Source organism: Hipposideros armiger, unplaced genomic scaffold, assembly GCF_001890085.2.
Source record: "Hipposideros armiger isolate ML-2016 unplaced genomic scaffold, ASM189008v1 scaffold_120, whole genome shotgun sequence".
NCBI lineage: Eukaryota > Metazoa > Chordata > Mammalia > Chiroptera > Hipposideridae > Hipposideros > Hipposideros armiger.
The window spans coordinates 642788-655317 of record NW_017731470.1 but is presented as its reverse complement, the minus strand read 5'-3'; the positions used below and the strand labels follow the sequence as shown (position 1 = coordinate 655317).

Here is a 12530-nt window from a genome sequence, read left to right as displayed (position 1 = left end):
ATAGCATGTTCTAATTTCTCCTAGTAATTTCCAGGCACCAACGTAAAGCAGATTACCTCTTTCGCTGAACTTGTTTATGCCAAAGGAAAGTAATACTCTGTGGGAGCAATCTAGCACTTTGAAATTTATAGATCGGAGGTGATATGAGAACCAAACACTGAAAACCTTGGAGCAAATTGTGAAATTTATCCACTTTCTCCTCTCACCCCCCTAAGTCGAAAGTGAAGGATGATTATGATAGAAGATATGAAACCTGGAGGGGTGACTGGTCACTGGTTTGGGTTTCCAAAGGAATTTGAGACTAAGAGAATTATAAACCAGAGGCTGAGCAAGACTCCAAATGAGGAGTGATACAAGGAGAGGGGAGGTAGAGATAAATGAACTTCCAAGGTAATCATAATGGAGCAAGCAGCAATTGCAGACTAAAAGGACTTCGCCACGGTGAAGAGTTTTACTAGGAATGTGAGAACCAACCTCAGAGATTTAAATTAAACAAAGAAGGGAAAATTCGATAATGGATAGGTCACGGAGGGCAGCTCTAGAATAGGTTTCATGTGGGGTTTTAAAAATAGAATAGTCTTATCTAGTCTAATGGCTGAAGGTGGAAAGGGTGTGCTGGGTAAAGAAAGGAAGAACTTCCTTGTATAGGGCTTCACGGTTTCTAAGATTTACATTTATAAAGCTGGCAGGATCTCATTTGACATCCCCCACCCCAAAGCTCTGAGGGAGCCAGGCCAGAATTACTTCACTAGTGAGGAAGTCTAAAGACAAATAGCTAAGTTCCACTTAGGAGGGGAAAGATGAAGGAAGGAAGGCAGACCTCGAAGGGTTTTGAAGTTCAGGAGGAAGTGAGTTTTTTGTTTTTTTTAAAGAAAACGTTTGTTCCTTTCCAGGTACACTTGATTACTCACTGTTAAGGAGGCGGAAGTCAATGAATGGGTAGGAGCCACGGCGTTCAGCAGGAACCCCTGTCTGACCCCTTAGTCGTACATCTCCTAGAAAACAGAAGATCCAAAAGTTTGAAAATGTTGCCAAGAATATTCACTTATCCTCTGTAAATCCTCTTACCCACTAACGTCACTAGGACCAACACCAAATGTCAGGGGAAAAATGATTTCTATTCACCTTAAGAGAGTGCCATGTGGGAAGAGATATTTAATGAATGCCCAGTGTAATAAGTTTGGCAATACCCTAAGAAATGAAGCAGCGTTCTCTTTTATATTTGCCTGGAAGATGGCTCTGTGAACATTTTGGTAATTGACAAAGCTTCCACAGTCTTTTTATACTTCCAACGGCCATAAAGAGGGAGCATCGTAATCTGGAAGGACAAATGGTGAGCTGGGATTATAGCTTTCATTCTTATTAGAAGTTTTAATCACCCACAATGTTGTTTCTTTTGGTTCTAGCACCATGGTTTTCTGACTGGCATGCACATCCCTTGTTCCTCAAGTCTAAAGCATTGATTGCCTTTAGAATCTGCTCCGAGGAAGACCAGCCTAGCTCCAGGCACTTCAGACACTTAGCCTCCCTTAGATATGTGATTGTCTGTAGAGTTTCTAGGACTTATTTGTAGGTTTCCTTTCATGTCTGTGTAGACTTTCCTTTTTCTTAAATTTTACAATATTCTTTTTATTTTTTATTTTTTTATTTTTTAAACTTTATTGTGTTTTTCCAGGACCCATCAGCTCCTACTCAAATCATTGTCTTCAATCTAGTTGTGGAAGGCACAGCTCAGTGGACATGTGGCAACCTTGGTGTTATGAGCCTGCACCCTAACCACCTGAGCCAACCGGCTGCCCTACACTTTCCTTTTTGGTGTGTGTCCTGCCTTCCCAGTCCATGGAGGTAATGAAGTTGAGTGGAGAGAGCCTGGACTTTAGAATAAAATAGGCCTTGGACAAATCAGGCTCTGGGCCTCAGTTGCCTCACTTCAAGGTGTCATTGTAGGAGAATATAAAATAATGCTTGCTGCCTGGCAATAAATGCTGGTTTCACTTCCTTCTACACTTCTGCAAAGCAGGGATCATGCATACTATGCATTTTACATTTCTCCAAAGTGCTTTGTGTGTTGTCTGGTACTTAGCATTCTAAGTGAATACCATCTGCAGACAAGAATAGATAGACTAAGTTCCCAAATAGTACATGTAACGTGGAATCAGAGGAGAGGAAAAAAACCTAAGACCTAATATATTTCTGGAAGATCTGAATCAGGAAAGGTTTAAAGTCCATGAGTAATGGGGCCACTCCCATAAACCACTCTCTCAGACACGAGATGACACTGGGGCCTCAGCCTGTGAGTGGAGAGGAGGACCAAGTCTTCATCCTAATTCCTGAAGTTAGCCAGGACCTGATGAGATCCTCATTGGCTGTAACACATGCAATTGATTGGGGTTAAAATATACCTCAGAGATGGACCTTGTGTGTACTGGGATTATTAACTGTATACTCAGCCCTTGAGTTATTTCCTGCTTTGAGTTCTATATTGGTACCTTATTTAATGCTTTGTATAATCTGATATTGTAGCGACATATTGATATTAAAGGATGTTACAATTTATGGAATATTGTGAAGTGTGAGGAAGAGGGAAGAGGTTGAAAAGTACATTTAAAATATAACTATAGGGCGGCCAGATGGCTCAGTTGGTTAGAGTGCATGCTCTGAACAACAGGGTTGCCAGTTCGACTTCCGCATGGGATGGTGGGCTGTGCCCTCCCTCAACTAGACTGAAAGCGGCAACTGGACTTGGAGCTCAGCTGTGCCCTCCACAACTAAGACTGAAGGACAACAACTTGACTTGGAGCTGATGGGTCCTGGAAAAACACAATGTTCCCCTTCTCCAATTCCCCAACACCGTTCCCTTCCCCAACTCTCCAATAAAATCTTTAAAATAAAATAAAATATAACTATAATCTGACATCAAAGAAAGGAATACTGTTAGCATTTGATAAATTCATGGGGATAGAGGGTGAGTAGTTAGAGGAAAGCCGCCGGGGAGAGCTAAAGGGTTTACCTCTCCTCAGCAGTTGCCTTGAACACCCTCTGTTTATAAATCTCTAAAGAGTTTACGAAGCACGTTCACAAACATCACAGTATATTTACTTTCTTGTTTATTTCATTTAATCCTTACAATAGCCTTGTGAGGAGAGTCATTATCATTTTCCTTACTTTATAAATGAGAAAATCGAGTCTCAGAGAAGAAAGTAAAGGACTGCTGGTCGCCCTCCGAGTCCCAGCTCAGGGCTCGGGTCCCTTACTGGTGGTCAGTAGACGTCTATTGACGTGAACTGACTGCCTGAGTTTATGGTGCTTTAAAGTTATAATTAGCAGGGCTAGTCTTTAAATCTAGGTTGTTAAACTGCATAAACAGAGCTCTCTCCTAAATATTATTGGTTTCTAAACTTATGCAGTGTGTATACCTGGTTTTTAAAATGAAAACAAAAATCACAGACCGTACACAATAGAAGATGTACTTTTAATAGCCAATGAGAAAATATAGCATATTCAACCGATATAACAAATTCAACGCTGTCTTTAAATGAATTTATATTTTATGAAAGACAGTGAGATAGACGTAGACTTGAAAAACTACGCATAGATGAGACCCTCTTAATTTGGTTTACAGAACCTGCAGGGTTTGTGGATTTGTTGACCTCTTGGGTCATCCCTTTGGGCTTCTAGGGGTTTTAGGCTCACCCAATGTAAATCATTTTGCCACTAGTATTTTTTTCTCAGTATTACTAAAGTGTTCCTCCTGACTTTGTAGCCCTGCGGGCTGTGGAGTAACGCAACCAGACCCTGCTCTGAATCACTGAGGCATGTATTATTTTCAAGTAAGAAATGGAAAGCAATTATTACAAATATTATTCAGCAGAACTGAAATTACCTGGCAACTCATTTACTCAAGCTCTTAATTAAGTAGACTTTTCATGATGCAACCCCACTTTGGGGAAAAAGAGACAAATAACAATGAAGCAAGTTGATAGCAAAGATACCTAAACAAACAAACAAAACAAATCAACAGTAGCAACAGCAACTACAAAACCCATACCCGAAAGTTTCCTTTCAGTGCTTATACTGTCTATAACTGCAATTACAGCCTTGAAGCAGGTTCCTCATAAACCTAGTTGTGGCCTTTAGATGTAGTAAATAGTTGTTTTAAGAAAGGGTTATATCATGTTAAAAAGCCTAGTAAGGCAGGAGGCAGCACGCTTTTGAGTGGACTAACAATACATTTTAGAAATTTTTCGACTTGAAAAGTTAAATACCAAACAAACCAAACATTTCGTATCTTGAGAATTCTATTTATTTGAAGCACTAATGTGGCAACACGAATGTTTTAAGTATACATTTCTAACATAGAAAGACCTCGCTCCTTCTCCCTGCTTTCCTGAAACCCTTCTTACACTAAATTGCTTCAATATGCTTGTGGGGAGAGGGACATAATTCAGTAACAACAGTCTTCGGAGGCACAGAGGCCACTGGCTGATGTCCGAAGAACAGAACAAGTGGCGTCCGGCTGAACTGCTTTTACTGGCCTGTGGTCTCAGGCAATCATCTATTTACCAAAGGCCTTATATCCAAGCTAAACAATTATTTTGACTATTCATTAGGCCCTTGTTTAACTTAAGCAACTTTCTGGCAAATGAAAGGTGCTGTGGACCCAGGGTAGGAAGCGTTGACAGCTCAGTTGTGTCCTCAGCCTGTTCTTATTGTGTTCCAAAATGAGGCAAACAGCAGGGGAATTCTTATTTTGAAAGCGCTGCTTCTCTTTTGCCCCTTCAGGCTGAGAACATAACATGTCGTCCTTGGGTATTTAAAGCTGCAAACACAGGCAGAGAGCTGAGCTGAGTGGCTCCAGGAGCCAAGACCTGAAGACGGCCACTCACACTCCCAGGGGACGTGGTTCCGGGAGGAACCTCTTGCCCACTTGGCCTCTCGGGCTGTCTCTGTTTAATAAAAGCTTGTGCGAGGGAGCAGACATTATGCGGCCTCTTATGTAACTGGCAAAGAGAGTGGAGACTCTGATGGTGATGACAACTTACAGTGGCTGAAACACGGGCCACATGACAAGAACCAGACTCTGGCCCCAATCATGGTGTCAAGGTCACTTCAGGGTGGGGAAAGGGGGTAGGCAAGGGACACAGCAGTAGCTGCTATGCTCCCATTGCATCTGAGGTGAAAGAAGCAAATCATGGTAATCGCTGCCGGGAACACAGCATGGAGATTCATAGCAGGGATGTCACTGTGAACGAGGAAGATGAAATGATGATAGTGTGAGAAAGACCCTGCAGCAGCCCAAATAGCGTGGGAGAGAAGAAGCTCTCACAAAAGGTATCCCTTTGAACTTTCTTAGGCATTACTAATTCATGTCGCTGCTGCAAACTTGCAAAATGAAGGCAGAGAGAACCCAGGTCCCCACATCTCTGACAAACACTTTCACCATGCTGCACTGCCTCAGCTGGCAGCTTTGAATATTTCAGATGACTACTCTCAATTAGCAAAGTGAATTATTTCTCCTAAGATGTTTATTTAGCCAAACAAAGAGGAGGAAGTTTGTGCAATTTAATCACTCCTTCGATTTATGGGATAGGACAGGCAGCCAGTTTAGATAACTCAGGCAGACATGATTGTTCTGAGTACCATGAGCTCACATTGAGATCCAAGATGGCTGATTAGACTCAAATTTCTCATCTGGAGGTTCAAGCTTCTGCTTTACTTTCTCGAGAGGCTGGGTCTGTCTGTAAGAACTATGTGTTGACCTGGCAGAGGAGGAGGCATCTTGTCCATTGATGTGCACTAATTGTGTATTCCTGGGCTGTCACTGAGAGAGCTTTGCGTGTAGGAAAGAGAAAAACCAGGAATAAGTTGTCCAGAAACCACGCTTTTGGCAAAAGGGACAAAAATAAAGTTTTCCTTGCATGTGAAAGGAAGTTCTTTCTTCTCTTTTTAAACCCTTGATGTTTATATCAAAATAGGAGAAAAGTGAAATTTCACCAAGTTAGTCTGTAAACAATACTGTACTATGCTGCAACTTAGCTTAGAATTATTAAATACTTGGGACAAATGTGCATTTGGGACTTGAATATTGCAAAAGTGAATATTAAATAACAGACCCTTTATTCTTTAAAGCAGGTAAGGAAGGTTTTAACTCAGATTAGACATTCTTCAGCTTGATGGTTTTACAGAGGGAAAATGAGAGAGAAAAAAAAAGTTTTAATCATCAGGAAGACAGGAGTCTAATGAAGATATTGAACAAGAAGCAGCAGGAATACCTGAAGAGAATTCTGTGAAGCTGTAAAAGAACTTAAAGGAACACAAAGAACATGTGTTCTTACAAAGATTGAGAAGAAGGGGAATCATCTGGGGAGTCATTTTAGGGAATATGTGATCTGGGTCTGCCTTAAGTAATGAAAATACCAGTGTAAGCTTGTACATTATTCATTTATTTCTGGGATAATGCTTTTTATCACCAGAATCTCGCCAAAACAAAGTTTGTTTTGTTTTTTGTTTTTTTAAATACACACAAAGACACATACATATGATGCGTGGTACAACATAGGCACACAAAAAACAGTAGCTGCGATTCATATTTTGTGACCATTCTTATGAGATTCCTGCCTCCCACCGACCTCCTTCCCCCGTGATAGTCGGTACTATTTAGGAGGATTTCTAAGTCGGGAACTGCTTTAAGGCCTGTATACATATAAGCTGGTTGTATCCTCATAACAATCGACCTGAGGTAGGTGTGTGCATTATCCCCATTGCACTAAAGAACACACCAAGGTTGTAAGTGACTGCATTGGGATCAGAAGCCAGGTGGCCTCCGGAGCCCTTGTCCTCCAAACCACTGCTGCACAGAGCCAAAGTCTCCGTTCTCCACAACAGTTACGGGGTATGAGCACCCTGATATTATTCATTATTTCCTTGACCTTCCTAGGCTGTGTTTCTCCTCTCTCTGCTGGGAAGGCCTGGGTTAAACAGTGAGTACCAAAACTATGTCCTGAGGAAAGTTCATCGTTTAAGCTGGGGCTTCCTCTTGGCACCATGATAAGCCCAGTAAACAGGTGCTGTGGGAACAACAGTCCCCGATGGTGCAGGTCAGATCACAGGGAGTCTAGACTCTACCTGAGATCTAGCACCTTGTAGGTAAACAGAACTCTTGAGTAGGTGGGTCACCAAAGGGGGCCTATTCTAGAGCAGGCTCAGAGGGGATTCTAGATTAATTCAGTTCATTTCAACAATGTTCATGCAAAACATTATACCAAGTGTCAGAAAGTAGATGGGGAAAAGGGAAATACAAGATCCATAAGATGTCATGTTGGTACTCAGATAGTTAATAATCTAGAAGAGAGTCACAGAAATGAGCAAATATGGTATAAGGTGGAAGGAGTCTAACTTTTAACGATACTGGGATGTTTAGATTTGGATCCCTCTCTCGGAAGCATTGTGAGGCTTTGTGATTTTATATTGAAAGTAACTTGGAGATTTCTGGGTCTCAAATGACTTCGTTGCAATCCTATAAAAATGTTTCACTTAGTAAGATTTAAAGAGAATAATTTAACATTTAGTTTTAAAATTTAATAAAATTTTACATTTAAAAGGCCTTCACATGTTAGAACTGTGCTTGAAGGTGAGATTTAGACCTTCCCATCAGGTCTCCAGTAAGCAAATTTCTGTGGATACAGGCAAATGATTTAAATTAATAAGGCTGTATTCAGAAATCACTTTTTATTAGGAAGAGATGCCATTTGTATCTGATGAATGTTTTAGCCTATGGAAAAATAATATATACAGCAGGAGAGGCAGTGGAGGAGAAAGAGAGAGAAAGAAGGCAAAGAGAAAGAAGGGAGAAGAGGAAGAGGAGGAGAGAGAAGAATACACAGAAAATGGACTTGGGGAGGAAATGGATACTGGGGCTGAGGAAGAGGGAGGTGTCAGGGATGATTCTTAGATTTCTGTCGTGCATAGCTGGGTGATTGTGTGTGCCAGTCACAAAAAAAGGGAAATCTCAGAGAGGAGTTATTTCACTTGATATATGATAGTTGATATAAAGGACATTTGTGATACATGATATTTTTAGCGGGTGATACAATGGTAAGAAACCTTGGAAACAGCCTTGGCCTCATGGAGTTTACAATCTACCAGAGAGGACAGTACAGAACAATTATATGCATAAACGTAAAGTTGCAACTTTGAATAGTAAACAAAAGAGAGGTACATTATGTTAAGAAATTTATAATGAACTTCACCTTGCCAGGGAAGTTGTTATGAATTTCCCTGAGAAAGTGACATTTGATCTGAGATCTGGGGAATGAACAGGTGTTAATTTAAGGTAAACATATGTCCCAATTTGTCCTGGAAAGTCTTGATTTATGCCTGTTGTCTTGTCTGGTGTCATTAGCAATAGTGTCCCCTTCATGCTCAAAAGTGCTCTGGTTGGACCGTACATTACATGGTCACCCTGAGTGCAGTAATCCAGGCAGCAGGAGTGCACAGCCAAAGGTCCTGTGGCAGGAGGATGGCATATATAAAGTATGCCATCATATGATGTTCTCATCATAGCAAAGAGAACAAAATGGATGTGCTGGGTTATGGGTTAAAATAAGGTTGGAGAGGTGTCAGGGTTCTGTAGGTCAGGCTGAGGAGTTTGACTTTATTCCAAGAGAATTAGGTAGACACTGGGTGATTTAAATGGAAAGATGATGTCATCAGATTTACATATTGAAAAACAGCTTTGGGTGCAGCATGGAGAATGGACTGGAGGGGGAAAAGAAGGACTAGTTAGGAGATCACTCTAATAGTTCAAGGTGGGAAAGATGGTAGCTCGGAAAGGGTGGAGGTACTGGTAGAGAGGTGAATAGATTTTAGAGATATTTCATAGGATTGGCATGTGGTGAGGAATTGCATAGGAGAGCTGAGGGAGAGGGAAGTATCAAGGGTAATTCTTAGATTCCTGGCTTGTATAACTGGATGATTGATTGTGCTAATCACACAAAAGGGAAAATCTAGAATGACCAGATTTGGGGAGAAAAGTTTGTGCACTCAACCTTGGCCACACTGAGTTTAAGTGTCACTAATATTTCAAAGCAAAAATGTCAAGTAGACAGTTGGATACATGGGCCTGGGACGCAGAAGAAATGTCTGAAATGGAGCTATCAATTTATAAATCAAATAAAACTATGGGCACGTATTAAGTTGCCTAGGAAATGAAGCGAGAGGTGAATAGGGCCTAGTATCCAGCCCTGAACAACTGTAACATTTAATGTCTTGCTGGAGGAGGAGTCTCTAAAGGAGAAGGGGCAACCATGGAGGTAGGAGGAAATCCGGAAGCTCATTATATCATGGAAGAGAGAAGTAATTCAAGAGGGAGGGAATAGTTTTCAGATAGAGAAGGTGAAAGGATAAGTAAAATGATAATTGGAAAAGTCCTGTGGATTTAGTTGCATGACTGTAGTGAGAAATAGAAGTAGAGATCTTTGGACATCACATAAAGCTGGGAAATTGGGAAGACTTTATTAAGGAGCTGATATTTAGATGGGTCTTAAGTAATAGGTATAATTGTAAAAAGTAGCACTTTATAGTGTTGACTCACAAATCGATTCACTTATGATCACTGAAATGAAAAGAAGGACATTTTTTTAAGGAAAAGCATCATGCTGATCAGTAGTAATCCCTAAGAATGACATTAATAACAAAATATAATTTGAAAACTGCACAGACATCATGAAAATGCTTGTACAATTTTCAAAATATAGTGATAGCCTATCTAATTACCAATTACTGCCTATACTTAAATAAGCTTCAAGAAAAAAAAATGTCTAATGGAAATCACTGCCAAGAAAAGTATTTGTTGGGAAGAAAAGGACAGCCACATCGGTGAGAATCAATGTAATTAATACAATAAAATACCGAACAAATTCCGATATCACTGGATAATTTCTTGTCGTTTTTGAACTTTGAATAATTTAAGAGAAGCGTTTTAATGTATTGTTTGTTTTCATGTGCTTCTGAACTTCCTGAATCTGGCCGGGAACAAGGACAAACCTGCCAAAATACTGCAAGAAAAGATGTTGCTGATCACGGGCAGGAAATACTCAGAGTCCCACGAGATAGCTTATTCTTAGGAGACATCCACAGCAAGTCTGCTGATCTCAGAAGGAGCATCAGCCCACCGCACTCGCTGCTGGAGCCTGCTCAGGGCCAGGAGGTATTTGGGATTCTTCATTCCAGGCATCTGGGCCAACATGGCACTTGGGATTCTTTTAAGCTCCAAGTGTTGTTCACTTTTTTGTTTGTTTTTCAGAAGGGAAACAGATGGTAAAAATTGGACTTAGTAGGGAAATGGTTGAATTGATGATATTATATCCATGTTATAGGATATATTTTGCTACGAAAACCAGTAACTTATATTTCTATAGTAATAGCTAAGAGGCACTGAGCATTTAGTATGTGCTAGTAATGCCTGCAGTACTTTTCATGAATTAACTCATCTAGTCCTCTCCATAACTCCCTCAGATATAAGCCCTGTTATCAATATCATACCTGAGAAACAGAAGTGTTAAATTACTTTTCCAAGCTGACATGGCCAGTGAGCGTGAAGGCAGATTGGAAGCCATGGTGACTGTGCCCTTAACTAATATGATACAATCCCTGTTAAAATACGTCTTGTTCAGAAGTGAGAGCCATGGTATATTGTTAAGGGAGGGTGGGTATTATATAGTATTTAAAAACTATTTCCCATAGTAAAGAAATTAATAGCATAAGAAGCTATTTACTGCCTCTATGAACTTGGTCTTTACTATTTTGGGCTTCATTCAGTCTTCTGTTTTGTTAAATAGGGGTTAATAATATCTGCCCTGTATACCTCACAGAAGGTAGACATCAAATGAAATCACAGGATAAAAGGGCTTTGTCAATCACTTTGTAATAAAGTTTTATTACTAAGAATATTCTTATTGTTATATAAATATTAAACATATGTAATGTACTATATGCTATATAAATTCTGTATTATATTATTATCCTTTATGTATTATATAAATAATATTATTTATATTGCTATATAAATCTAGGTCAGTGTTAAAGTGTATTCAAAGTGAGGGACATTATTTTTTGATATGTAGTTAAACACGTGAATTAAGGGTGCTGTGGTCAAATGTGCTTGGGAAACATAGAGGTTTAACAAAATGAAACTTTAAAAAAATTGCAGTGTTATTGGCCAAATTGTATCTTCTAATCCCCCAATCTCTGCCAAATTCATATGTTGAAGCTCTAACCCTCAGTACCTGATACCTTAAAATGTGACCATATTTGGAGATAGGTCCTCTAAAGGTGTGATTAAGTTAAAATGAGGCCGTTAGGGTGGGTCCTAATCCAATCTGACTGGTGTTTTTGTAAGAGGAAATTTGGACATGTGAGGAGATGCCACAGATGATGCATAAGCAGAGAGGAAAGACCATGTGAGGAACAGTGAGAAGGTGACCCCACCTGCAAGCCTTGGAGAGAGGCCTCAGGAGAAACCAAACATGTTGATACCTTGATCTTGGACTTCTAACAAACAGAACTGTGAGAAAACAAATTTCTGATGTTTAAGACACCCCCGGTCTGTGGTATTTTCTTATGATAGGCACAAAGAGGCTGCTTCTACTGGCAAAAAATTGAGGGGTTCAAGATTTCCAGCTTCATCAGGGGCTTCCCATATGACCCCATTCCAATGTTTAGGGTCCCTTTCTTCCAATCAATGCCCTCACTTTAACAATAGACACCTTGCAATGTTGGGTATAATTCACTCATTAGCAGGATGAGACTCTGGGCTTGGTTTTCAGGAGTCTCAGCTCTGCAGCTTCAGGAAATGAATCTCATTCAGGGCAGACATGGAAGTGTTCAGGTCATTTATGCAGCACTTGAGGTTGAAATTTATATCCCTTAGCTCATCCTTTTCTTTCCCGACTTTTTTCAGCAACATTAGGAATAATCAGCCAATCTCATTACACTTGTTAGTTTGACGAAAAAGTTGGAAGGAATCACATACATGGCTACCCAGAAACCTGCCTCCTACAAGTGTTCTATTAGGAGTACCCAATATTGTTATTTTGTGTATTTCTATTGCCACATCACTTTATGGACTATCAGTACTCTATTTACTACTGGAAATAGAGTAATTGGCGTCTTTAAATCTAACCAGATTAGAGTCAATTCTAGAAAACTTGGAACCAATTCAGAAAACTCATCCTCGAGATTCTGTTCCTCTAGAACCACTCTTGATACCCAAACCTGTATTAGTCAGCCTTCTGTTTCTCTGGAGGACCCTGACTAAATGCTGAGATTTCTCAAATCCACCAATATGTTGATGTTCACTGTGAGTAATCAACAAAGTGAGAGATCATCCAGCCTTTCCCACAGTTGTCCACAAAACATGTTTTTAAAGTATCTTCTAAGATGGCTATTTTGGGAAAACTAATTGAGTGTATACTGCTCTACATGGAGCTTTTGTGTGTGTGTGTGTGTGAGAGAGAGAGAGAGAGAGAGAG

General features: G+C 40.1%; 1 protein-coding gene across 2 annotated transcripts in view; it reads right to left on the bottom strand.

The window, feature by feature from the left end:
• Positions 1–12530, bottom strand: part of PDE7B (phosphodiesterase 7B) — a 298624-nt gene that overhangs the window by 77488 nt on the left and 208606 nt on the right. For both annotated transcript variants that reach the window (XM_019648129.1, XM_019648128.1), the window contains one exon: positions 912–995. In XM_019648129.1, coding sequence (XP_019503674.1) covers positions 912–995 — 84 coding nt within the window. The remainder of the gene's footprint in view (positions 1–911; positions 996–12530) is intronic.